Raw genomic sequence first — 26,195 nt, 5'->3', positions numbered from 1 at the left:
CAGACAACATTAGCAGAAGTTGCCCAAAGGGTGGCGCTTAAGAGCTGAAAAAACACGTTGTTTTGTGAATGTTGGCTGAAAAAGTTCTGCCGTCTGTATGCAGAACATGTTCACGGACAACACCCTTCGGACAAAAATCCACGTATTTGTCCGATGGAAATCCGATCGTGTGTACGAGGCTTTAACCACTTAAGCCCCGAACCAAATTGCAGGTAAAGGACCTGGCCAGTTTTTGCGATTCGACACTGCGTTGCTTTAACTGACAATTGCGCGGTCGTGCGACGTGGCTCCCAAACAAAATTGGCGACCTTTTTTTCCCCCACAAATAGAGCTTTCTTTTGGTGGTATTTGATCACCTCTGCGGTTTTTATTTTTTGCGCTATAAACAAAAATAGAGCGACAATTTTGAAAAAAAATTCAATATTTTTTACTTTTTGCTATAATAAATATCCCCCAAAAACATATAAAAACAAACTTTTTTTTCCTCAGTTTAGGCCGATACGTCATTTTTTTCTTGACCGCGACATTATGGCGGACACATCGGACACTTTTGACACATTTTTGGGACCATTGTCATTTTCACAGCAAAAAGTGCTATAAAAATGCATTGTTTACTGTGAAAATTACAATTTCAGTTTGGGAGTTAACCACAAGGGGGCGCTGTATGGGTTATGTGTGACCTCATGTGTGTTTCTAACTGTAGCGGGGGCGGGGCTGGATGTGTGACATCATTGATCGTCTTTCCCTATATCAGGGAACAGACGATCAATGACAGCGCCACAGTGAAGAACGGGGAAGGTGTGTTTACACACAGCTCTCCTCGTTCTTCAGCTCCGGGGAGCGATCGCGGGACTCCGGCGACGATCGGGTCCGCGGGTCCCGCAGCGCTTCGGACCGGGTCGCGTGCTCGCGACTGGGCACTTAAAGAGGACGTACGTACGTACGTACGTACGTACGTGCCATTCTGCCGACGTATATGTGCAGGAGGCAGTCCTTAAGTGGTTAAGGACCCCTTCACGCGGATATACGTCGGCAGAATGGCATGGCTGAGCACAGGCACGTACCTGTACATCCTCTTTAAGTGCCCAGCTTTGGGGTTGCGAGCGTGCCGCCGGCGGCACGCTCGCAACCTGGTCCGAAGCTCCATGACCGCGCCAGCGGGACCCGATCGCTCGCCGGTGTCCCGCGATCGGTCACCGGAGCTGAAGAACGGGGAGAGGTGAGTGTAAACACAGCTTCCCCGTTCTTCACAGTGGCACTGTCAGCGATCGTCTGTTCCCTGATATAGGGAAAGATGATCACTGACGTCACACGTCCAGCCCCGCCCCCTACAGTTAGAAACACAGATGAGGTCACACTTACAGCGCCCCCTAGTGGTTAACTCCCAAACTGCAATTGTCATTTTCACAGTAAACAGTGCATTTTTATATGATAAAGTGAGGGTGCTCTTGCGCCTACCTAGTAAAGCTTAAGATGTGAAGTAAAATAATAGTAATGAACTAAAAGTGATGATGCTGCTCAATCTAATAATGTATAAATATCAAATAGAAATACAATAAAATAGTGAAAGGTAAAGTGACGAGCGCAATGAATATGACTAAGTAATCAAAGTGTTAATCAGTGAACATTGATAATAAACTAAAATTGAAACAAAGTGCTAAAAAATATTAAAAACATCAATAATGAATAAAAACGTTCAGCCAGCAAGTGGCCAGTGAAAAAAAAAAAAAAAAAAAAAAAAAGTGTGCACAAAAATAGCTGCAAAAGTCAGCAGGCAAACATAAATATGAAGCCTAAATCAGTCCTGGAATAATAGGCTAACAATACAGCCTTTATACGTGCATAAAAGTGTAGGAAGTTCCATAAAGACAAAAATAAATATAAACTTCTCCAATAGTGATAAACAAATGTTTGAAATCTTCTCATGTGGGTCTTCAAATAATGTGGGCTCACAATGCGCTTACCTTCCCAAGGTAGTAATCAAGCCTTGATTAAATGGATATCCACAAGGGGTGTTGTTGAATCTGCAACTAGCTGTGGATGTTCAGGGCGTCCTGTATAATCCAATGTTTGTAGGCTCCAGATTTCTATTTGGCAGCGGTGGTGCTCAGCATGGGGAAATAAAAAAGGTAGCTTCCCATAGTGTAGTAAACCAAGGCTAATTTATTGGTAAAAACGCTAACAAGTGCATTTTAAAAGATCAAAGAAAACGAAACTAAGAAACAGCTGATGACAGCTTACTGATGTATTGCTTCAAAAATCAGTCCGTCCCTTACATGTTACACCACGTCACGTGGCTTCATCAGAGGGAGAGAGACCTGTTTCTTAGTTTCGTTTTCTTTGATCTTTTAAAATGCACTTGTTAGCGTTTTTACCAATAAATTAGCCTTGGTTTACTACACTATGGGAAGCTACCTTTTTTATTTCCCCATGCTGAGCACCACCGCTGCCAAATAGAAATCTGGAGCCTACAAACATTGGATTATACAGGACGCCCTGAACATCCACAGCTAGTTGCAGATTCAACAACACCCCTTGTGGATATCCATTTAATCAAGGCTTGATTACTACCTTGGGAAGGTAAGCGCATTGTGAGCCCACATTATTTGAAGACCCACATGAGAAGATTTCAAACATTTGTTTATCACTATTGGAGAAGTTTATATTTATTTTTGTCTTTATGGAACTTCCTACACTTTTATGCACGTATAAAGGCTGTATTGTTAGCCTATTATTCCAGGACTGATTTAGGCTTCATATTTATGTTTGCCTGCTGACTTTTGCAGCTATTTTTGTGCACACTTTTTTTTTTTTTTTTTTCTTCACTGGCCACTTGCTGGCTGAACGTTTTTATTCATTATTGATGTTTTTAATATTTTTTAGCACTTTGTTTCAATTTTAGTTTATTATCAATGTTCACTGATTAACACTTTGATTACTTAGTCATATTCATTGCGCTCGTCACTTTACCTTTCAGTGCATTTTTATAGCACTTTTCGCTGTGAAAATGACAATGGTCCCAAAAATGTGTCAAAATTGTCCGATGTGTCCTCCATAATGTCACAGTCACAAGAAAAAAAAAAAAAAAAAAAAAAAACGCTGATCGCCGCCATTAGTAGTAAAAAAATAAAAAAATATTAATAAAAATGCAATAAAACTGTCCCCTATTTTGTAAACGCTATAGATTTTGCGCAAACCAATCGATAAACGCGTATTGCGATTTTTTTTTTACCAAAAATAGGTAGAAGAATACGTATCGACCTAAACTGAGGAAAAAAAATCTTTTTTTTATATATCTTTTTGGGGGATATTTATTATAGCAAAAAGTAAAAAATCTTGAATTTTTTTTCAAAATTGTCGCTCTATTTTTGTTTATAGCGCAAAAAAAAACAAAAAAAAAAAACGCAGAGGTGATCAAATACCGCCAAAAGAAATCTCTATTTGTGGGAAAAAAAAGTACGCCAATTTTGTTTGGGAGCCACGGCGCACGACCGCGCAATTGTCAGTTAAAGCGACGCAGTGCCGAATCGCAAAAAGGGGCCTGGTCCTTAACCTGCATAATGGTCCGGGTCTTAAGTGGTTAAGGTTGGACCTCCATATTATATGGTTTTGGTAAATCCGAAGACAAAAATCTGCAGAATATTTAATCGTGTGTATGGCGACAAAGACAATACAGGAGACTGTACCGGTACAACACAGTACACATTAAAACAGAAAAAAAATAAAAAATAATCGCACGTTCTGTTCTCGTACGAAAACATTTTTTGGAGATTGTCCCTTCGCAAATTTACATTTAAGGCCCCTATCACGCGATCGGACTGTTCAGGTCCACGCCTGTCAGTTTTGACGGCGGACCTGAACGGCCGCTCCATGCAGTCCTATGGAGCGTCGGATGTCAGTAGAACATCCGACCCAATCCGCTAAAAATCGGACGGATGGTTATAGGTCCATGGCGGATCGGATCGAGTGAGATCTGATGAAAACGGACATGCTGTCCGTTTTCATCCGATCTCCCCATAGGAGACAGCGGCGCTGCACAAGCCACTCCCCCCCTGCTCAGTGAGCAGAGAGGGACCTGTCATCCACCGGCTCAGCGGAGAGATCTCCCGTAGCGACGGAGTCCGCCTGTGTGGAAGAGGCCTAAGGGGGTGGGACCGCCCCCGCAGAGCTTGCTGCTCTAGGTCTGTACCTGTGGGGCAGTTTTTATAGGTAGAGTCCGGAGCCTCACCTTCTCCATGTTTCCTGAGAGTATAATATGAGCACAGAGCGGACTTTGCGGATCGTAGTGCTTCTCTCTGCAATAACGAGTCTGGGCCAGAGACATGGTCAGCGAGGCGTTTGCATTCTCCTGAAATGAAAGAATGGAATGTTTAACTTACTGATCATCATACGGGTAGGAAAGAATGTGAAAAAGCAGGTAATAGTAGTAATAATAATTATAATAATAATAATAAAACTAGCATTCAACACACCTGACAGACAATTTAAACTTTACCCAGTGTACCCAAAACGTAACCACTTTAGCCCCGGAAGATTTACCCCCCTTCGTGGCCAGGGTATTTTTTTTTGCTATACCGCACTGCATTACTTTAACTGACAATTGCGCGGTTATGCGGGACTATACATAAATAACATTTGTGTTCTTTTTTTCCCGCCCCCAATGGAGCTTTCATTTGGTGGTATTTGATCACCTCGAGCGACAATTTAACCACTTAAGGACCGGACCAATATGCTGCTAAATGACCCAAGGGGTTTTTAGAATTCGGCACTGCGTCGCTTTAACAGACAATTGCGCGGTCGTGCGACGTGGCTCCCAAACAAAATTGGTGTCCTTTTTTCCTACAAATAGAGCTTTCTTTTGGTGGTATTTGATCACCTCGGCGGTTTTTATTTTTTGCGCTATAAACAAAAATAGAGCGACAATTTTGAAAAAAAAATCGATATTTTTTACTTTTTGCTATAATAAATATCCCCCAAAAACATATATATAAAAAAAATAATGTTTTCCTCAGTTTAGGCCGATACGTATTCTTCTACCTATTTTTGGTTAAAAAAAATTGCAATAAGCGTTTATCGATTGGTTTGCGCAAAATTTATAGCGTTTACAAAAAAAGGATTTTTGTACTCACCGTAAAATCCATTTCTCTGAGTTCATAGACGGACACAGCATCCTTTGACCTTAGGGTTATGCTTCTTCCTACCAGGAGATTTAGGCAGAATTCTACAGCACTTAAGGTGTTAAAAACTTTCCTTCATGCCGCTCCTCCCAGGGGGCGTGGCTCCCCCAGGCATAACCCCCACTCTGCTTTAGCAGCCTCAGTTCGTAACAAGCAGTACAAACAAAGGAGGGGTGGGTGCTGTGTCCGTCTATGAACTCAGAGAAATGGATTTTACGGTGAGTACAAAAATCCTTTTTTCTCTTTCGTTCATAGACGGACACAGCATCCTTTGACCTTAGGGACGTCCCCAAGCAGTGTCAAAAAAATTCGAGGGGTGGGAAAATAACACAGCAAAAACAGGTTACACCCCAAACAAAACCGGAGTTACTCAACGGAGGAACTCCAACCTTAAACTGCCGCCTGTAACACCCTGCGGCCGAAGGAGGCATCAGAAGATGCACTCACATCCACCTTATAAAACTTTGAAAAAGTGTGGAACGACGACCAGGTCGCTGCCTTACACCCCTGTAACACAGAGGCTTGGTGTCGGAAGCCCAGGAGGCCCCGATCGCCCTGGTCGAATGCGCCATGACCCGAAAGGGAGGCGCCCGCCCCTTCAGGGCGTAGGCCTGAAGCACAACCTGTCGGATCCACCTGGAAATGGTGGCCGACGAGACTGCCAGGCCCTTACTGGGACCGGACACAGACACGAACAGCGAGTCCGACTTCCGGAACGGAGCTGTCGCCGACAAGTAAACTCGAAGGGCCCGAACCACATCCAGAGAATGTAAAGAGGCCTCCTTCGGGTTCTTCGGCTGAGGACATAATGATGGAACAACAATGTCCTCGTTAATGTGAAAGGCCGAAACGACCTTCGGAAGAAAAGAGGGCTGCGGGCGCAGCACCGCCTTATCCTGATGGATGACCAAGTAGGGGGCCTTGCAATACAAGGCCGCCAGTTCAGACACTCGTCTGATAGAGGTAATAGCTACCAGAAAGACCACCTTCTGCGACAAAGTCAGCAAGGGGATCTCCCGAATGTCCTCAAAGGGGGCACGCTGAAGCGCCGAGAGGACCAAGTTCAAGTCCCAAGAAGGTAGCGGAGGGCGCACCGGGGGGGCCACATGCCGGACCCCCTGCACAAACGTGCGAACCAAAGAATTCGCTGCCAAGGGACGCTGAAAATAAACAGCCTGAGCAGAAATCTGACTCTTGATCGTGCTCAAGGCAAGAGCCTGGTCCACTCCCCGCTGTAGGAACAGCAGGATCCGGGACACCACGTAAGTACGGGGGTGCCACTTCATCTCCTCACACATAGAGATGTATGCTTTCCATGTACGATGGTAAATTTTTCGAGAAGTGGACTTCCGTGCACGCAGCATGGTAGAGATTACCGGGCCCGACAGGCCCCGGTCCTTCAGTACCTGGTTTTCAACAGCCACGCCGTTAAAGCCAGTGACCGTAAAGCAGGATGGAAGATCGGGCCCTGAGACAGGAGATCTTCCCTCAGAGGCAGACGCCAGGGGGCGTCTGTCACCAGACGTACCAGGTCCGCGTACCAAGAGCGACGCGGCCAATCCGGGGCGATCAGGATCGTTGGAATACCTTCGGCTTCCACCCTGCGCAGCAGGCGGGGTAGGAGCCTTAGAGGAGGGAAGGCGTAAATCAGGTGATATTGACCCAGGGAGCCACTAACGCGTCTGACGCGTCTGCCCACGGGTCCCTTGACCTAGCCACAAACCGTGGTACCTTCCGATTGAGACGGGACGCCAGAAGGTCCACGTCTGGAGTGCCCCATTTTTGGCACAGGATCTGAAACACCTCCGGGTGGAGAGACCACTCCCCTTGATCCAGAGTCATGCGACTTAGGGAGTCGGCTTGCCAATTCAGAACTCCCGGAATGTATACCGCCGACAGGGCCGGAACGGACCTTTCGGCCCACCGAAGTATGTGAGCGACCTCCGTCGCCGCGGCCGAGCTCCTTGTGCTGCCCTGATGATTGATGTACGCCACGGCCGTGGCGTTGTCGGACTGGATCCTGACAGGACGGCCCTGTAGCTCCGGCGACCACCTGACAAGGCACAGCTTGATTGCTCGGAGCTCCAGGATATTGATCGGCAGGCGGGACTCCTCCCGAGTCCAGCGCCCCTGGGCTGACTGGGTGCCCCAGACGCCCCCCCAGCCGAAGAGGCTGGCATCCGTCGTGACCACTGTCCAGCGGCACGGAAGAAAAGACTTCCCGGACCGAAGCACCGGAGACGTCAGCCACATGCCAGGGAAGACTTGGCCAGATGGCTCAACCGAATCTGGTGATCCAGAGAAGATGGGACCCTGTCCCATCGTGACAGAATCTCCTTCTGTAGTACCCTGGTGTGGATTGGGCATACAGAACTGCCTCGAAGGAGGCCACCATCAGACCCAGAACCCGCATGCAGAAGCGAAGAGATGACCACTTCTGGGTCAACAACTGTCTCACTGCAGATTGCAGGGTCAGCAGGTTTTGCGATGGGAGGAACACTTTTGTCTCCCCCGAATCCAAAACCAGCCCCAGGGGTTCCAGCCTCTGGGACGGAACCAACACTGATTTTCTGAGATTCAGAAACCAGCCGAACTCCTGCAGAGTCCGACACGTGATGGACACGTCCTCCTCTAACTCTGAGCCTGAAGAAGCTCTCAGGAGAAGGTCGTCCAGGTATCCCACGATAGCGATCCCTCGCTGCCGTAGCAAGGCCAGGATCGGGGCGAGCACCTTGGTGAACACCCGTGGTGCCGACGCCAGCCCGAACGGGAGGGCCACGAATTGATAGTGGTCCTCCCCGATCGCAAAGCGCAGATACCTTTGGTGGCTTGTGCAAACGGGAACATGCAGGTATGCGTCCATGATGTCTAAGGACGCCATGAAGTCCCCCTGGTGGAGGGACGCCATGATAGAACGGACCGACTCCATCCTGAATCGCTGCACCTTGACAAAGGAGTTGAGGGCCTTTAGGTCCAGGATAGGGCGAACCCCTCCCTTCTTGGGGACCACGAACAGATTGGAGTAGAACCCCCGAAACCGTTCCAGCGAGGGGACCGGCACAACCACCCCCCTGTCCAGAAGATCCTGGACAGCCCCGGACAGGGCTAGCCGACGATCCGGAGGAAGCTGGAGGTTGGATGGAAAAAAAAAAAAAAAAAAAAATCTGTTTGGGGGACAAGAAAGGAACTCTATCTTGTACCCCGAGGCGACCACCTCGCAAACCCAACGGTCGGATAGAAGAGAATTCCACCGATCCACGAAGTCGTGAAGCCGTCCCCCCACCCGAGACCCGGGCGGGGGCAGACCTTCATGCGGAAGCAGGCTTGTCCGCAGGCTTGTTCGGTTTTTTGAACCAGGGGCGCTTACGCCCGGCAGCAAGGGCTTTTGCACCTTGCGGACCTTTTCCAGCCGCGCTGGCGCACGAAAAAAACCGTTTAGGGGGTAGTAAAAGTAGGACCTTGCTTGCGGCGAGGTTCCCTACCCTTCCCCGACTGAGGGAGCAAGGTGCTCTTACCTCCAGTGGCATCCTTAATGATGTCATCCAGGGATGCCCCCAAAAGCCGTCCGCCCTTAAAGGGCAAATCTACCAAGGCCTTTTTTGAGTACTGGTCAGCCGACCAGCACTTCAGCCATATAAGGCGGCGCAGAACCACTGCGTAGACAGAAGCCCTGGAAAGCAAAGGAATCTAATCCATATCCGCCTCGCAGAGAAACTTCTGACCCTGAATCAACTGTTCAGCCAGGTCCCTAGAGGACTCGGAAGCCCCCTGGACCTCCAGGTCCTGCAGCAGGAGCTTCGCCCTTTCAGTCAGCGTCTGAGCTACCAGGGCTCCGGCCAGAGCCGGCCTTACCACCGAACCCACCACCGAGAACAGGGAGCGGGCCACGGCCTCCACTCTCCTATTAGCGGGGTCCTTGAAAGCAGGAGCCCCCTCCACAGGCAACGTAGTAGCCTTACTCAGTCTGGACACAGGAGGGTCCACCGACGGAGGAGTGACCCACTTTTTTTTTTTAAAAAAGTCCTCCTCCAGGGGGTAACGGTAGCAAAGCTTTTAGGAACCGTAAAAGCCTTTTGCGGTGTATCCCATTCCTTATACAACATATTGTCTAAATAAGGAACACAGGGGAATACCTTAGCGGTACGCGGTGGTTTGCGGAATCCAAAAGGACTGACACCGCTGGTGTCTCCGCCAAATCCTCTAAATGAAGAGCCTCACGCACCGCAGTAATAAGAGCTCCAACAAATTCCTTATCAGCAGACTCCGCAGCAGAGTCATCCTCGCTGTCCATGTGGGTTAAGCCCGCATCCTCTGACATGACAGAACCAGAAGCATCAGATTCTGCGTCAGAGATATCCCCAGAAACAGCCTCCGGGGGGGAGCGCTTTTTTACCCCCCAACCGAGCACTGGCTGCTTCAAACCTGGTGAGAAAAGACTCCAGGACAGCCGACACCGATTCAACAGATGTGGCAGGGGGAGGGGCGCTTAAGGGTTAATTCCGGCATTGTAAGAAATGAGGGGCCTGATTCAGGCTCCATATTGCCGTTGCCATTTCACCCCTACTGCCAAGGGCAGGAAAAAAGTCCCCCACAGGTCACCTCCCGGCCGCTAGAGCACAGTATGGGGCCCCCTGAGACTCACCACCCCCTGGTACAGCGCGGTCTGTGAAGGCAAGTGTGTGCTGAGGAGAAGCTGCAGCGCTGCGTCTGTCCCCTCAGATGATTCGCGGTCTTTTTTCCCCGCCGAAACGGCCACTAGAGGCCGAACTAGTGCTGAAAATGGCGCCGGCCACAAGAAAATGGGCGCCGAATAATACAAGCGCGGCTCCGGCAAAATGGCCGCCGTTGCGCAGTTTTAAAAAGACAGTGTACCCAAAAATGACAGTACACCAAAACAGCACACAGCACACACAAAAATGCCCAGAATGTCCACCACAGTCCCCTGCAGTGACACAGAACAGCCCCAGCCATACCCGAGTGAAAAAAATATGAGCCCCAGGGAAAAAACCCCCTGCACAGCCGTCACCCAAAGGGGAAAGGAGGGAGAGGAATAAGGGAGAGAGGAAAGCAGGGGAAAACCCTCAGTCGACCTCCCAAGGGAAAACATTCCAGCCAGACCACTTACCTGAGTAAGGGGCCACTACTTACCTGTCCTGCGACTACCTGGCTGGAGGTATCCCAGACAGAACCAACGTCCGCGAACGGCATGGCTGTCAGCCAGACACACTGTGACAAGGCCATAGAGACCGGTCATATGTGTGCCCTAGAACCGAAGTTCCCCGGCCGCCCCTGGAGCAATGGGGCCTGTCGTGGACGTCCCAAAGCGGAGCTGAGGGCCGGCACACGCTCGAAGGCCGAACCTGGGGGGACTACAAGGGTCGAGGACCCAGCCTGTCACCCAGTCGGCTGTTGATAGAAGAATCGCAGGATTCAAAAATAAAAATAAAATAAAAAAGCGAGGAAAAAAACTCGCAAAATGCAAAAAAATTTGCAAGAAAAAACTCCAGAGTCCAGGACTCCAGAGAGAGCCTGACTCTCCTGACGGTTAGGCAGAAACAAACTGAGGCTGCTAAAGCAGAGTGGGGGTTATGCCTGGGGGAGCCACGCCCCCTGGGAGGAGCGGCATGAAGGAAAGTTTTTAACACCTTAAGTGCTGTAGAATTCTGCCTAAATCTCCTGGTAGGAAGAAGCATAACCCTAAGGTCAAAGGATGCTGTGTCCGTCTATGAACGAAAGAGAAATAGGGGATAGTTTTATTTATTTTTTTACTACTAATGGCGGCGATCAGCGATTTTTTTCGTGACTGCGACATTATGGCGGACACTTCTGACACATTTTTGGGACCATTGTCATTTTCACAGCAACAAATGCATTTAAATTGCATTGTTTATTGTGAAAATGACAGTTGCAGTTTGGGAGTTAACCACAGGGGGCGCTGTAGGAGTTAGGGTTCACCTAGTGTGTGTTTACAACTGTAGGGGGGTGTGGCTGTAGGTCTGACGGAATCGATTGTGTCCCCCTATAAAAGGGATCACACGATCGATGCAGCGCGCCCCAGTGAAGCACGGGGAAGCCGTGTTTACATACGGCTCTCCCCGTTCTTCAGCTCCGGGGAGCGATCGCAAGGGGGCGGCTAGAAACGCATAGCCGCGCCCTCGTCCCGGATCGCTCCCCGCGGGTTTCTGACCACCGCATGTAGCGGGTGGGGGGTCCCGATCGGACCCACGTCTAGGCAGGGACGTACAGGTACGCCAATGTGCCTGTACGTGCCATTCTGCCGACGTACATATACATGCGGCGGTCCGGAAGTGGTTAAAAACAAAACAATATTTTTTTTTACTTTTTGCTATAACATATCCAATATTTTATTTATTTTTTAAATCAAATTTTTGTTAGAAAATGACTTAGAACTCCCAAATATTATATACTCGAGTATAAGCCGAGATTGCCCCCCTCGGCTTATACTCGAGTCACCTTTGCGCCTGATCTCCCGGATTTTGGGGACCCGGTACTGGCCGGCCGTATATAGCCCCACTCCTCCTCTACAATTGTGTAAAGTTTTTTGTCCGGGGAACCCCAATACCAAAGACGCGTTGTACTGACACCAGGGTCATTTCTACTCCCAGTTCAGCTCTGCAAAGTCTGGAGGACAGGAAACTGGACCTATGTTTAACTCCACACAGTAATACAAGGCTTTCTCCCTGGTGTGGAGAAAGCCTCTTGAGGGGGGAGGGGCGAGCAGGATAGTCAGGACACTCTCTACTTTGCAGATAGAGAAAGGATCTGTGTATTAGTGGGCGTCCTGACACTCCTGCTCGCCCCCTCCCCCCTCAAGAGACTTTTTCCACACCAGGGAGAAAGCCTCGCATTACGGTGTGGAGTTACAGACAGAAGAACAGGAAGTGAGGATTTCTCAGAAGAAATAAGGACATTTAAAAGCAAAATGGACAGTAACCCTAGCTAATCTTTACGCACCCAATGTCCGACAGGATATTTTCCTGAGGAAGTCCCTGACACAACTCAGACGCTTTACAGAAGGCCACTTGATTTTGGGGGGCGACCTAAATGTACCCCTGATCCCGACTGAAGACACGTCAACCGGACGGTCGTCCCTGCCTCGAGACGCACGGAAGTGTATTGACACCGCTTTACGCTCCATGCAAATGGTAGACGCCTGGCGTCTTTTCCACCCTGGCGACAGGGACTACACTTTTTTTTCTAAACCTCACCAAGTGTATTCGAGGATAGATTACTTCCTCATACCTCATAGTCAACTAGACGCGATTCAGAACATCACCATTGGTTCGATCACGTGGTCTGACCATGCCCCAGTCACCCTGAGGTACTCCCTTTCGGAGACAAAACAGGGCCGGAGGTCGATGTGGAGGCTCAATGAGAGCCTTCTCCAGAATACGGAGGTCATGATGGAAGTCATCACAGAACTCGGTCATTACTTTACCACTAATAGTACACCTGACAGCGAGGCGGGAACAGTATGGGAGGCGCACAAAGCAGTGATCCGAGGGTTGCTCATTAAGCACGGCGCGAGGCTGAAGAGGGAGCGATCACTACAGCTGAGCTCGCTCCTTACTCGGCTCAGTACACTTGAGACTTCACATAAAATAACCCCATGCAGGCAAATCGGCGCGGAACTGGATGTGCTTCGCGCACAGATCACAGATCTCTTACTCTTTAGAGCCAAAGCGGCACTGCAGACATGCCGACGGGCCACGTACGAGTCGGGCAATAAATGTGGCAGAATGCTAGCCAACACGCTGCGAACCCGTCGGCTAGCCTCTTACATCCCACACGTGCTGTCCAACTCGGGACAGAAACAGTCTACTCCACAACAGATATCGCGGGAATTCGGGCAATTTTATAGTTCGCTATACAATCTGAACAGACCCCCTACTCCAAATACCACAATAAGGGACTATATCTCGTCGTCACTGATGCCCTCTCTGCCCACGGAGGCCCGAGAGGATCTGGAACTCCCCATTACACTTCCAGAAGTCCAGCTTGCGCTGAAGAGCGCCAAGCCGGGGAAAGCCCCGGGCCCTGACGGACTTACCATAGCATACTACAAGACGTTACTACCGACCCTGGGGCACCACCTAGTGAGACTTTTTAATGACCTCGGCTCAGGGAAACTGCTCCACGCCACCACACTGCAAGCCCAGATATCTGTAATACTGAAAGAAGGGAAAGACCCAGCTAGCTGTAGCAGTTACCGCCCCATATCCCTTCTCAACACCGACCTCAAGCTGTTTACCAAGGTCCTGGCATCGAGGCTACAGAGGTATCTCCCGAGTCTGATACACCTGGATCAAGTGGGCTTTGTCCCCTTGAGGGAAGCCCGGGACAACACCATTAAGGTACTTAACCTGATACACATGGTGACTATCAATAAAACCCCGAGTCTGTTGGTCGGAACGGATGCCGAAAAGGCGTTCGATCGGGTAGACTGGCGGTTTATGATGGCGACCCTGGAACATGTGGGGATTGGAGAAAAGATGAGAAATTGGGTGACGGCGATATACACCGGTCCGACGGCGCGGGTGAGAGCTAACGGGGTACTGTCAGACTCATTCCCGATAACTAATGGGACGAGACAGGGATGCCCCCTCTCGCCCCTTTTGTTCGCTCTGTCACTAGAGCCATTTTTGTGCCATGTCCGGTTGAATCCTGACATCAAGGGCGTCGTTACCACGAACGCGCAATATAAAGTATCCGCCTACGCGGACGACCTACTTTTCACCCTCACAGACCCCGACACCTCCCTCTCAGCCCTTTTCCGGGAATTTGATAGCTATGGCAAGCTCTCCAATCTAAAGATCAACCTATCAAAGTCAGAGGCCATGGGCATAGGGATTTCGCAGCACCACCTTGCGCGGCTTAAGACAGGATTCGGTTTGAGGTGGACGGCAGTGGCGCTTAAATATTTAGGGACTTTCATCCCTCCCACACTCTCGCACCTCTACCGACTGAACTTCCCACCCCTCTTGGCAGAGGTCCGGAAACTATTAACTCAGTGGACTACCGGGCTACACTCGTGGGTAGGCAGGGTTAACATTTTAAAGATGACGATCCTCCCCAAGTTTCTGTACCTCCTGCAGGCCCTCCCGATTCGCATCCCCGGGGAGTATTTTAAACAAATACACTCAGCGTTCATTCACTTTCTCTGGGCGGGGAAAAAGTCACGGGTACACAGATCGGTCCTGTCCCTCCCTAAAATACACGGAGGCTTGGCCCTACCGGACATTCGGACTTACTATCACTCAGTACATTTGGTGAGACTAATTGATTGGTGCCGTCACGGGCATAATAAATTGTGGACGACAATAGAGCAAGATCAGACTGACATCGCCCTGCGACGAGCACCTTGGTGCCCCGCCCCGCTCCCTCCTACGACCAGAAACCACCCCTTAATAGGAAACACAGTTAGGATCTGTGCGGACCTTATGGCTCGGCGATCCCTGGCCTCTGGGGACTCTCCTCTCAGACCTATCATTGGACACCCGCTCTTTGTTCCGGGATTACGGGATAGGAGGTTTCTTAACCTCATGAGGGAGGGCCTATTCCAGGCATCCCATTTTAGTGCGGGGGGGAAATGGAGATCAGCAGCAGAACTGACAGACCCCAACGGCGCCTACCGCCTCGACTTTTTGAGAGCAAATCAACTGTCTCATTTTTTAAGTAGCATCCCTGCCCCACCGACGGGACAAGTTCCAATGACTGAGCTGGAGGAGATGTGCGAGGAATCTGGAGTGCTTCCACACGCTCTCTCCCTACTGTATGCCATACTGATAGCTCCATCTGAAGGATATCGGCTACCAGCCCTGGAAAAATGGGAAAGGGACCTGAACACACAGTTCTCACCCGCCAAAAAACAAACCATACTTCACTTCACACACAAATCCTCGCTATGCGCAAAAACTCAGGAGACGAATTATAAAATTCTCTCCCGCTGGTACAGGACCCCGGACCTCCTAAATAAACTGTTCCCCAACTCTGCTGGCGTCTGTTGGAGATGCCAGCGGGACAGGGGCACCCTACTACACATCCTCTGGACCTGCCCACGAATCAGGGGCTTCTGGGGAGAGGTACGACGGATTGCCCAAAAATTCACAGGATACGTGGTACCAGACGACCCGGGCTACTTCCTCCTGCACGCAACCAACATGCCTTCTGGAGTCTACAAGAAGTCCGTGGTTCGCCACCTCCTGGACGCGGCCAAGGCCTGCGTGCCTCTCCGATGGAAGTCACCTCACCCCCCGACTGTTGCTCTTTGGCTACATAAGGTGGACGAGATCAGTCGAATGGAGGACTTGATACTCTCTAGCCAGCAACGCCACGAGACATACTCTGAGACGTGGCAGCTTTACAACATTTTTAAGTACTCAGATGAGGGTCAGAGTCTCAGAGGGACCGAATGCCCAGTTCCAACCCCACTGACAGATACATTGCCTATCCCTTAGGACACCCTACACGTACATGAACGGCTTAGACTCATACTACGCCCCCGTGGGGGCGCTTTACACCGACCCTGCTCGTGCAGACACCACCACCTCCCCCCCCCCACCCCGCCCCTACCCGCCTCCCTTCCCCTCTCCCTATCTTCACTCTGTTAGACTTCTCTATACCTCTCTCTAACTCTTACTCTATCTTCTCTACTGAAAACGGAAAATAGACCTAGAGGTCGGCCCGATCGAGCCCCAATGCCAGGACAACTGAAGACTGATGTATCCTCTTAGAGACAAGTTCCGAGAGTTCTCGGTCACGCCTTCATATCCCACCGCGACATTACTTGTAAAAACCAAAGACCTATAGATATCTCTGTGATTGTGCTTGATTTGTACTCTTACTACTGTAACTTGTGTGTACTGGTGGTTCGCGAGGACCGACTTTTTGATGAGAAATAAAAAAATTTGAATAAAAAAAAAAAATTTAAAAGCAAAATGGAAGGATGAGGTAAGTGACGGAGGACTGCACTAAGGTAAAGGAAGATATTTAGGGGGAAAAAAAAAATTCCTTTACAACCCCTTTAAATCGCATTGCTATTTGCCCAGCATACTTGTTTGTAGCCTAAATACTGAAATTTGCACCTAAAAATGTAATTTAGTAACTTTTGTGAAATGCCAGGAAAAACGTGGCTGCGCCAGTAAATTTCGGGTGTTGTGCCAGTAAATTCCAATCTGGTAGATTGGCAACACTGTGTACGGGCGAGTATACATTTTGAAGATCACCCGGCAATACAGGCAAGAGGAAAAAAAAGGAAACATAGGAGGGTTAATGTACTATTTTAACCACTTAAGGACCCCTTCACGCCGATTTACGTCGGCAGAATGGCACAGCTGGGCACATCAACGTATATGTACGTTGCCCTTTAAGTCCAGCAGTGGGGTCGCGCGTGCATGCGACCCGGTCCAAAGCTCCGTGGCCGCGGGACTCGTGGACCCGATCGCCGCTGGAGTACCGCAATCGGTTCGCGGAGCGCTGTGTGTAAACACAGCTTCCCCGTTCTTCACTCTGGCGCTGTCATCAATCGTGTGTTCCCTAATATAGGGAATCACAATCGCTGATGTCACACCTACAGCCACACCCCCCTACAGTTAGAAACACACACGAGGTCACACATAACCCCATCAGCGCCCCCTAGTGGTTAACTCCCAAACTGCAATTGTCATTTTCACAATAAACAATGCAATTTAAATGCATTTTTTTGCTGTGAAAATGACAATGGTCCCTAAAATGTGTCAAAATTGTCCGAAGTGTCCGCCATAATGTCGCAGTCACGAAATTTTTTTTTTTTTTTTTTTATAAAAATGCAATAAAACTATCCCCTATTTTGTAAACGCTATAAATTTTGGGCAAACCAACCGATAACCGCGTATTGCGTTTTTTTTTTTTACAAAAATAGGTAGAAGAATACGTATCGGCCTAAACTGAGGAAAATGTTTTTTTTTTTTTATATTTTTGGGGGATATTTATTATAGCAAAATGTAAAAAATATTGAATTTTTTTTCAAAATTGTCGCTCTATTTTTGTTTATAGCGCAAAAAATAAAAACCGCAGAGGTGATCAAATACCACCAAAAGAAAGCTCTATTTGTGGGAAAAAAAGGACACCAATTTTGTTTGGGAGCCACATCGCACAATTGTCAGTTAAAGCGACGCAGTGCCGAATCGCAAAAAGTGCTCTGGTCTTTGACCAGCAATATGGTCTGTGGGTTAAGGTGCACTGACGGCCCATTTTGAATGAGCTGCCATAAGGCAATACAGCTCAATGTAAAAAAAGTGCGCGCTGCGGCGTTCTGCATTATGGGGTGATCATGTACCTATGACCTCTGTACAGCTTCTCACAGCAAAACAGAGAAGTAGCAGTCGCTATCACAGACTCACATGACACAGAAGTGCATTTCACAACACCAAATTCTGCCGTGTCATCTGCTGACTCATTGGAAACGTGCATGAAAAGCATGCAGGAAAAACAGACCGTGCCGCACGCCACTTCTGCTGCAGATTATTATTCTTTTTTTTTTTTAAACCTAATACAAAACTAAGGCAACCCCAGTCTAAATTATAGCCAGAGGGGCAGATCCACGTACAATTGCATGGGCGCAGCATATGTAAGATACGCTACGCCGCTGTAACTTACTTTTCAAAGCTTTGAATCCAGAAAGAATTTGTGCCGTAAGTTACGGCGGCGTAGTGTATCTCTCGCGGCGCCTAATTCAAATCGGCGAGTAGGGGGGCATGTTTCATTTAAATGAAGCGCGTCCCCGCGCTGAACAACTGCGCCGTCCCTAAATTTCCCGTCGTGAATTGCGCTAAATGACGTCGCAAGGACGTCATTGTTTTGACGTGGACGTAAATTACGTCCAGCCCCATTCACGGACGACTTACGCAAACAAAATAAAATATTTTCAAATTCGACGCGGGAACGACGGCCATACTTAACATTGCGTACGCCACCAAATAGCAGCTTTAACTATACGCCGAAAAAAGCCGAACGGAAACGACGTAAAAGAATGCGACGGCCGTCATTCCCGCGTCGAAAATTTATAAAATTACGTCGTTTGCGTAAGTCGTCCGTGAATGGTGCTGGACGTAATTTACATCCACGTCAAAACCAATGACGTCCTTGCGACGTCATTTAGAGCAATGCATGCCGGGAAATTTTAGGGACGGCGCATTCGCAGTTCGTTCGGCGCGGGGACGCGCTTCATTTAAATGAAACACGCCCCCTACCCGCCGAATTTGAATTCCGCCGGGTGATTTACGTTACGCCGCCGCAACTTTACAGGCAAGTGCTTTGTGAATAAAGCACTTGCCTGAAAAACTTGCGGCGGTGTAACGTAAATGAGATACGCCACTGCACAGAGATACGCCGATCTCTGTGAATCTGCCCCTATACCTTTAATTTTAGACATTTTAAAAATGTGTTCTTGTGTAACATAAAACACGACCCGTGTGCAGTGATCAGGCAACATGAGATAAGCAGCTTCCCTACACGCGGCGTTGTGTGATAAACAGACGTGACCCGGTGACGTCACTAAGAGATCCGTCACTTGTCCTTTTTATGTAACTGTCGTACTTGTGGTGGAAGGAACTCCCTCATGTCAGTTGTCACTTCTGAAGAGATCTTCCCTTCCCTTAGTCATGGACGGGATGTGCCTGTTGTATGCAATAGCTGCCATACGTTGGCTGGCAAAGTAGATATTCTAGAATGGGGGTTGATTGAGATCTACCCATCGATCACGGGCAGGAGAAGGGTAGACTGCAACCCTTCCTTGCCGACCCACCGATCTTGGACAGCATCTACTGGTACTGATCCCCTTTCCTCCTGCAGCTGCTGAAAGTTGCCTCTCCTCTCCCCCTCGCCGGCATTCAGTGAGTGCAGGAGGAAAATACAGGGGTTCCTCCTCCACCTCTCAGTCCCTGTTCCTCCTCTTTCGGCAGCCCTGGGTCCTGTGTGCTTCCCAAGTCACTCTCCTCAGCACTGCCAGCTTCCCTCCTCTCCTGTCCTGCCAGCTGCTGCAGGGGTGTTTCAGGATAAAGAGCGGGATGACAGGCCGATAAATATGTAATCCTTTTCTGAATGAACACAGTGAGTGATAGGTACCGATCGCTCCTGTGTCCACTCATCCATAAATGTAGCAGAGTAAACTGTTTTTACTATTCTTCAGTTTGTGAATGAGCAGGAAGCCCACTGCCCCACTGACACCGTCCACTGCCCCACTGCCACCGTCCACTGCCCCACTGACACCGTCCACTGCCCCACTGTCACCGCCCACTGACACCGTCCACTGCCCCACTGACACCGTCCACTGCCCCACTGACACCGTCCACTGCCCCACTGTCACCGCCCACTGACACCGTCCACTGCCCCACTGACACCGTCCACTGCCCCACTGACACCGTCCACTGTCACCGCCCACTGCCCCACTGTCACCGCCCACTGCCCCACTGACACCGTCCACTGCCCCACTGACACCGTCCACTGCCCCACTGACACCGTCCACTGCCCCACTGACACCGTCCACTGCCCCACTGACACCGTCCACTGCCCCACTGACACCGTCCACTGCCCCACTGACACCGTCCACTGCCCCACTGACACCGTCCACTGCCCCACTGACACCGTCCACTGTCACCGCCCACTGCCCCACTGTCACCGCCCACTGCCCCACTGACACCGTCCACTGCCCCACTGACACCGTCCACTGCCCCACTGACACCGTCCACTGCCCCACTGACACCGTCCACTGCCCCACTGACACCGTCCACTGCCCCACTGACACCGTCCACTGCCCCACTGACACCGTCCACTGCCCCACTGACACCGTCCACTGTCCTACTGACACCGTCCACTGCCCCACCGACACCGTCCACTGTCCTACTGACACCGTCCACTGCCCCACCGACACCGTTCACTGCCCTACCGACACCGTCCTCTGCCCTACCGACACCGTCCACTGCTCTACCGACACCGTCCTCTGCCCTACCGACACCGTCCACTGCCCTACCGACACCGTCCACTGCCCCACTGACACCGTCCACTGCCCTACCGACACCGTCCTCTGCCCTACCGACACCGTCCACTGCTCTACCGACACCGTCCACTGCCCTACCGACACCGTCCTCTGCTCTACCGACACCGTCCTCTGCCCTACCGACACCGTTCACTGCCCTACCGACACCGTCCTCTGCCCTACCGACACCGTCCACTGCCCTACCGACACCGTCCACTGCCCCACTGACACCGTCCACTGCCCTACCGACACCGTCCTCTGTCCTACCGACACCGTCCACTGCTCTACCGACACCGTCCTCTGCCCTACTGACACCGCCCACTGTCCTAAGGACACCGTCCTCTGCTCTACTGACACCGACCCCTGCCCTACTGTCACCGTCCACTGCCCCACTGACACCGTCCACTGCCCTACCGACACCGTCCTCTGCCCTACCGACACCGTCCACTGCTCTACCGACACCGTCCTCTGCCCTACTGACACCGTCCACTGCCCTACTGACACCGTCCTCTGCCCTACCGACACCGTCCACTGCCCTACTGACACTGCCCACTGCCCTACTGACACCGTCCTCTGCCCTACCGACACCGTTCACTGCCCTACCGACACCGTCCTCTGCCCTACCGACACCGTCCACTGCCCTACCGACACCGTCCACTGCCCCACTGACACCGTCCACTGCCCTACCGACACCGTCCTCTGCCCTACCGACACCGTCCACTGCTCTACCGACACCGTCCTCTGCCCTACTGACACCGCCCACTGTCCTAAGGACACCGTCCTCTGCTCTACTGACACCGACCCCTGCCCTACTGTCACCGTCCACTGCCCCACTGACTCTCTCTGAGTGGTCTCCATGGTAACCCCTCACCTGCAGGTCCTGGACGGAGATCTCCATGGTGGTGAGGTAGAAGTAGGGGACTCCGCTGCCGTGGCCCCGGGCGCCGTCGCTGATGGAGAAGACGTTGGCGAAGGGTTGGCCCCTGACGGGCTCGTGGCTGGAGATGGTGGCCAGGGCGCCCCAGTCACAGTGGTGGGCCACGAAGCGCGCCACCCGGGCCGTCTCGTTGTGTGGGGGGATGTGGGCCCGGCCTGAGGGCGCCCCCATGAGGAGGAGAAGGACGGACACCCCACAGTAGGACAAGGCAGCCATTGGCGACATCTCGGGAGACTGAAACTCAGAACCGAGCGCCGGACAGTTCCTACTCCTGGGCAGCCAATCGGCTGCGGCCATGTGATCCGCTCAACCAATAGGAACGGGGAAGAGGCGCGGCCAACACGATGTAAACAAGCATTGACGTCTGGTTTTATCTTATTGGTTCTTTTTTTTTTAAGTCTGTCCTTCCCACTAGCCAATCGCAGTATTTTTCTGTCAGGCGCTCATGTGACGGAGGCGGGGCTGTAAAGTGACATAGGAAGGACCAATCGCCACGAGGGCGGGTACAGTGTTGGCCAATCAGTTTGTAGAAAGGAGGAATATGAGTTTATTATATATCAAATGAAAGTTACAATGCTTCTTGTTTGGTGTGGAGTGTTCAGACCTTTTTATATTATTTGGAAATGTTCACTCATAGGTCACTTACACCTGTGCCATTGGTAACACAAATTGCTAATCAGCCAATCACATGGCAGCAACTTAAAGTGGAGGTTCACCCTATAAAAAAAATTCTAACACTGCATCCAGCATATAAAATGACACTGACCTTTTTTTTTTCTTTTCCGTAGATAGCGTTTAGCCGTGGAATTCACCGCGGCTTCCGGGTAGGGAATCCCGCGGGAGTGGGCGTTCCTATTGACATGCCAATTGATTGACATGCTAAATGACGGCGCACACAGCGCGTCACGACTTCCCGAAGGAAGCTCGGGTCGGCTCGGCTCTATTCGGCGCCGGTATTTTCTTGGCACACTTTGGGCCCCTTAGTACCAACTGAGAATCGTTTATACACCACGACCTACCTGAGTATTGTTGCTGACCATGTCCATCCCTTTATGACTACAGTGTCCCCATCTTCTGATGGCTCCTCCCAGCAGGATAATGTCACCATGTCACAAAGATCCAATCATCTCACCACTGGACAATGAGGTCCCTGTCCTCCAATGGCCTCCACACTCACCAGATCTCGTCCAATAGAGACCCTTTGGGATGTGGTGGAACGGGAGATTGGCATCATGGATGTGCAGCCAACAAATCTGCAGCAACTGTGTGATGCCATCATGTGACTATGGAGCAAAATCTCTGAGGAATGTTTCCAACACCTTGTTGTATCTCTGCCACCAAGAATGAAGGCAAAAGGGGGGTCCAACCCGGCACTGGCAAGGGGTACCTAATAAAGTGGCCGGTGTGTGTATATTCGTACTGGAAAATGTCTGCTGATCCATTGGACTGATAGAGAGTGGGATTTCATGGATGGGAAGTACATTTGTATTGGTGGTCAGTTGCCAGAGGTGTAGAAGGGGGTGAGTGGTGAAGTTTGCATGTAAGGGGGAGGTAGGGACCAGTCATGGTGACCATGTGATCATCATGTCCTCCATGTTTCCCTTCCTGCCCCAGCATACCTGCATAGGAAAGGTCCATCTTTGGCAGAGTCTAGGAATTGGCATCTTCAGGTAGGACTGCAGTTCTTCTTTCTCCCTCTCTCGCTCTCTTCTCTCTCCCTCTCTTCTTCTCTCTCCCTCTCTCTTCTCCTCTCCCTCTCTTCTTCTCTCTTCTTCTCTCTCTCTCTTCTCCTCTCCCTCTCTTCTTCTCTCTTCTTCTCTCTCTCTCTTCTCCTCTCCCTCTCTTCTTCTCTCTCCCTCTCTTCTCTCTCTCGCGCTCTCTCTTCTCCTCTCTCTCTCTCTCTCTCTTCTTCTCCTCTCTCTCTCTCTCCCTCTCTTCTTCTCTCTCTCTTCTCTCTCTCGCGCTCTCTATTCTCCTCTCTCTCTCCCTCTCTTCTTCTCTCTCTCTCTTCTTCTCTCTCTTCTCCTCTCTCTCTCTTCTCTCTCCCTCTCTTCTTCTCTCTCCCTTTCTTCTCTCTCCCTTTCTTCTTCTCTCTCCCTTTCTTCTTCTCTCTCTCTCTCTCTTCTTCTCTCTCTCTCCCTCTCTTCTTCTCTCTCTCTCTTCTCTCTTCCTCTCTCTTCCTCTCTTCTTCTCTCTCTCGCGATCTCTCTTCTCTCTCTCGCGCTCTCTCTTCTCCTCTCTCTCTCTTCTTCTCTCTCTCTTCTTCTCTCTCTCCTTCTCTCTCTTCTCCTCTCTCTCTTCTTCTCTCTCCCTCTCTTCTTCTCTCTCCCTCTCTTCTCCTCTCTCTCTCTCTTCTCTCTCCCTATCTTCTTCTCTCTCCCTCTCTCTCTTCTCCTCTCTCTCTTCTCTCTCCCTCTTCTTCTCTCTCTCTCTTCTTCTCTCTCTCTCCTCTCTCTCTCTCTTCTCTCTCCCTCTCTTCTTCTCTCTCTTCTCCCCTCTCTCTCTCTCTTCTTCTCTCTCTCCTTCTCTCTCTCTCCCTCTCTTCTTCTTCTTCTCTCTCTCCCTCTCTTCTTCTTCTCTCTCCCTCTCTTCTTCTCTCTCTCTTCTCTCTCTCTCTTCTTCTTCTCTCTCTTCTTCGCTCTCTCTCTTCTTCTCTCTCTCTCTCTCCCTCTCTTCTTCTCTCTCTCTCTCTCTCTCTTCTCTCTCCCTCTCTTCTTCTCTCTCCCTCTCTTCGCTCTCCTCTCTCTCCCCTTCCTTCTTCTCTCTACTCTCTCTCTCTCTCTCTCTCTCTCTCCCTTCATTCTTTGCTCTCCTCCCTTCCTTCTCTCTCCCTCTCTTCTTCTTTCTTCCTCTCTCTCCCTCTCTTCTTCTTTCTTCCTCTCTCTCCCTCTCTTCTTCTCTCTCTCGCGCTCTCTCTTCTCCTCTCTTCTCTCTCCCTCTCTTCTTCTTCTCTCTCTCTTCTTCTCTCTCTCCTTCTCTCTTCTCCTCTCTCTCTTCTTCTCTCTCCCTCCCTCTCTTCTTCTCTCTCCCTCTCTTCTTCTCTCTCCCTCTCTTCTTCTCTCTCTCCCTCTCTCTCTCTCTCTCTCTCTCTTCTCTCTCTCTCTTCTCTCTCCCTCTCTTCTTCTTCTCTCTCTCCCTCTCTTCTTCTTCTCTCTCTCTTCTTCTTCTCTCTCTCTTCTTCTTCTCTCTCTCTTCTTCTTCTCTCTCTCTTCTTCTTCTCTCTCTCTTCTTCTTCTCTCTCTCTTCTTCTTCTTCTCTCTCTTCTTCTTCTTCTCTCTCTCTTCTTTTCTCTCCCTCTCTCTTTCTCTCTCTCTCTCCCTTCATTCTTTGTTCTCCTCCTCTCTCCTCCCTTCCTTCTTCTCTCTCCTCTCTCTTCCCTTCCTTCTTCTCTTTCTCTCTCTCACGCTCTCTTCTCCTCTCTCTCTCTTCTTCTTCTCTCTCTCCCTCTATTCTTCTCTCTCCCTCTCTTCTTCTTCTCTCTCCCTCTCTTCTTCTTCTCTCTCTTCTTCTTTCTCTCTCTCTTCTTCTTCTCTCTCTCTCTCTTCTTCTCTCTCTCCCTCTCCTCTGTGTCTCTCTCTCTCTCTCTCCCTCTCTTCTTCTTCTCTCTCTCTCTCTCCCTCTCTTCTTCTCTCTCCCTCTCCCTCTCTCTCCCCTTCCTTCTCTCTCTCTCTCTCCCTTCATTCTTTGCTCTCCTCTCTCCTCCCTTCTCTCTCTCTTCCCTTCCTTTTTCTTTTTCTCTTTCTCTCTCTCTCTCCCTCCCTCCCTTTCTCTCTCTCTCCCTCCCTCTCCCTCCAACCTCCTCTCTCTCTCTCTTCCCCATACAGACTTTGTGTGTCTCCCCTCTCTCCAGGACTTTAGAGAGCTCTTTTGTTCGGGCCCTCTTCCTTTTTATAGCACACAGGATCGGAGGGTCGGACCCTAGAAAAACCCAGGAGTGGGGTTAACCCCCTGACCTCCCCGCTGGGGAAGCAATAACCTCTACATGCACCTTCCATGGTAAAGTGTACAGGTGCAGTAGGGGCTTAGTAATAAAGTTCATGGGTGCAGTAGGGGCTCAGGGGTAAAATGTATGGGATATGTAGAGGGTCAATGGTAAAATAGATATGTTTAGAAGGTGGTCAGTGATAAAGTAGGGGCCTGGTGGTAAAATGTAGGGGCTCAGGGGGAAAGTGTAAGGGCACAGTAGGAACCTGGTGGTAAAGTGTATGGGCACAGTAAAGTGTAGGGGCTCAGGGGTAAAGTGTAAGGGCACAGTAGGGGCTCAGGGGTAAAGTATATGGGCACAGTAGGGGCTCAGGGGTAAAGTATAAGGGCACAGTAGGGGTCAGTGTTAAAGTGTATGGGCTCAGGGGTAAAGTGTATGGGCACAGTAGGGGTCAGTGTTAAAGTGTATGGGCTCAGGGGTAAAGTGTATGGGCACAGTAGGGGTCAGTGTTAAAGTGTATGGGCTCAGGGGTAAAGTGTAAGGGCACAGTAGGGGCTCAGTGGTAAAGTGTTTTGGTGCTTTAGGGGGCAGTAGAAAAGCAGTAGGGGCTCAGTGGTAAAGTGAACAGGTGCAGTAGAGAGTAATGCCGCATACACATGCTCAGAATTTCCGACAACACTCGTCTATCCCTATGCGACAAGTTGAGGTAGTTTTCGTCATCATGTCAATCACCTGCTGGATAGGAACGCCCACTCCCGCGGGAGTCCCAACCCGGAAGCTGGGGAATATAATAGCTGTACGAGGTATGTACAGCAAAAAAAACCCGGCATACTGTGAATGTAGAGAGTGAGCTGGATGTAATGTTAGAAAATCGCGGCAAAATTGCTAATTTTACAGCGATTTTGAATTCGCAGCAGTGTGAACCTAGCTAATGCCGCACACACACGATTGTTTTTCGGCATGAAAAAAATGTCATTTTTCAGCATGTCCAAAAACGAAATTTTTCCAACTTCATCATTAAAAACGACGTTGCTCACACACCATTGTTTTTGAAAAATGATGAACAAAGCGCGGTGACGTACAACACGACGGCACTCTAAAGGGGAAGTTCTATTCGGATGA

At 50.2% G+C, this 26,195-nt stretch overlaps 2 protein-coding genes across 2 annotated transcripts in view; both read right to left on the bottom strand.

Annotated features, from left to right (window-relative positions):
* CREG1 (cellular repressor of E1A stimulated genes 1) overlaps nucleotides 1–21,447 on the bottom strand; it is a 39,249-nt gene extending 17,802 nt beyond the window's left edge. Inside the window, exons 1-2 of the mRNA XM_040339078.1 lie at nucleotides 21,083–21,447; nucleotides 4,229–4,348 (exon numbers count right to left, since the gene is read on the bottom strand). Of these exons, the coding sequence (XP_040195012.1) occupies nucleotides 4,229–4,348; nucleotides 21,083–21,445 (483 nt within the window). The 5' untranslated portion in view covers nucleotides 21,446–21,447. The remainder of the gene's footprint in view (nucleotides 1–4,228; nucleotides 4,349–21,082) is intronic.
* Nucleotides 21,448–23,151: 1,704 nt separating this feature from the next.
* On the bottom strand, nucleotides 23,152–24,816 carry LOC120928713 (trichohyalin-like; the record flags this gene model as incomplete). Its single annotated transcript, XM_040339709.1, is given in 5 exon segments — nucleotides 23,152–23,332; nucleotides 23,373–23,869; nucleotides 23,917–23,999; nucleotides 24,059–24,431; nucleotides 24,553–24,816. Coding segments are annotated over 5 exon segments (1,398 nt in total), but the record flags the coding sequence as incomplete, so codon positions are not given.
* Nucleotides 24,817–26,195: the final 1,379 nt, after the last annotated feature.

This window comes from Rana temporaria, chromosome 2 (assembly GCF_905171775.1).
Source record: "Rana temporaria chromosome 2, aRanTem1.1, whole genome shotgun sequence".
In the NCBI taxonomy this organism is placed as follows: Eukaryota; Metazoa; Chordata; class Amphibia; order Anura; family Ranidae; genus Rana; species Rana temporaria.
The sequence above is the reverse complement of the archived record's forward strand: the minus strand, read 5'-3'. Positions and strand labels throughout refer to the sequence as shown.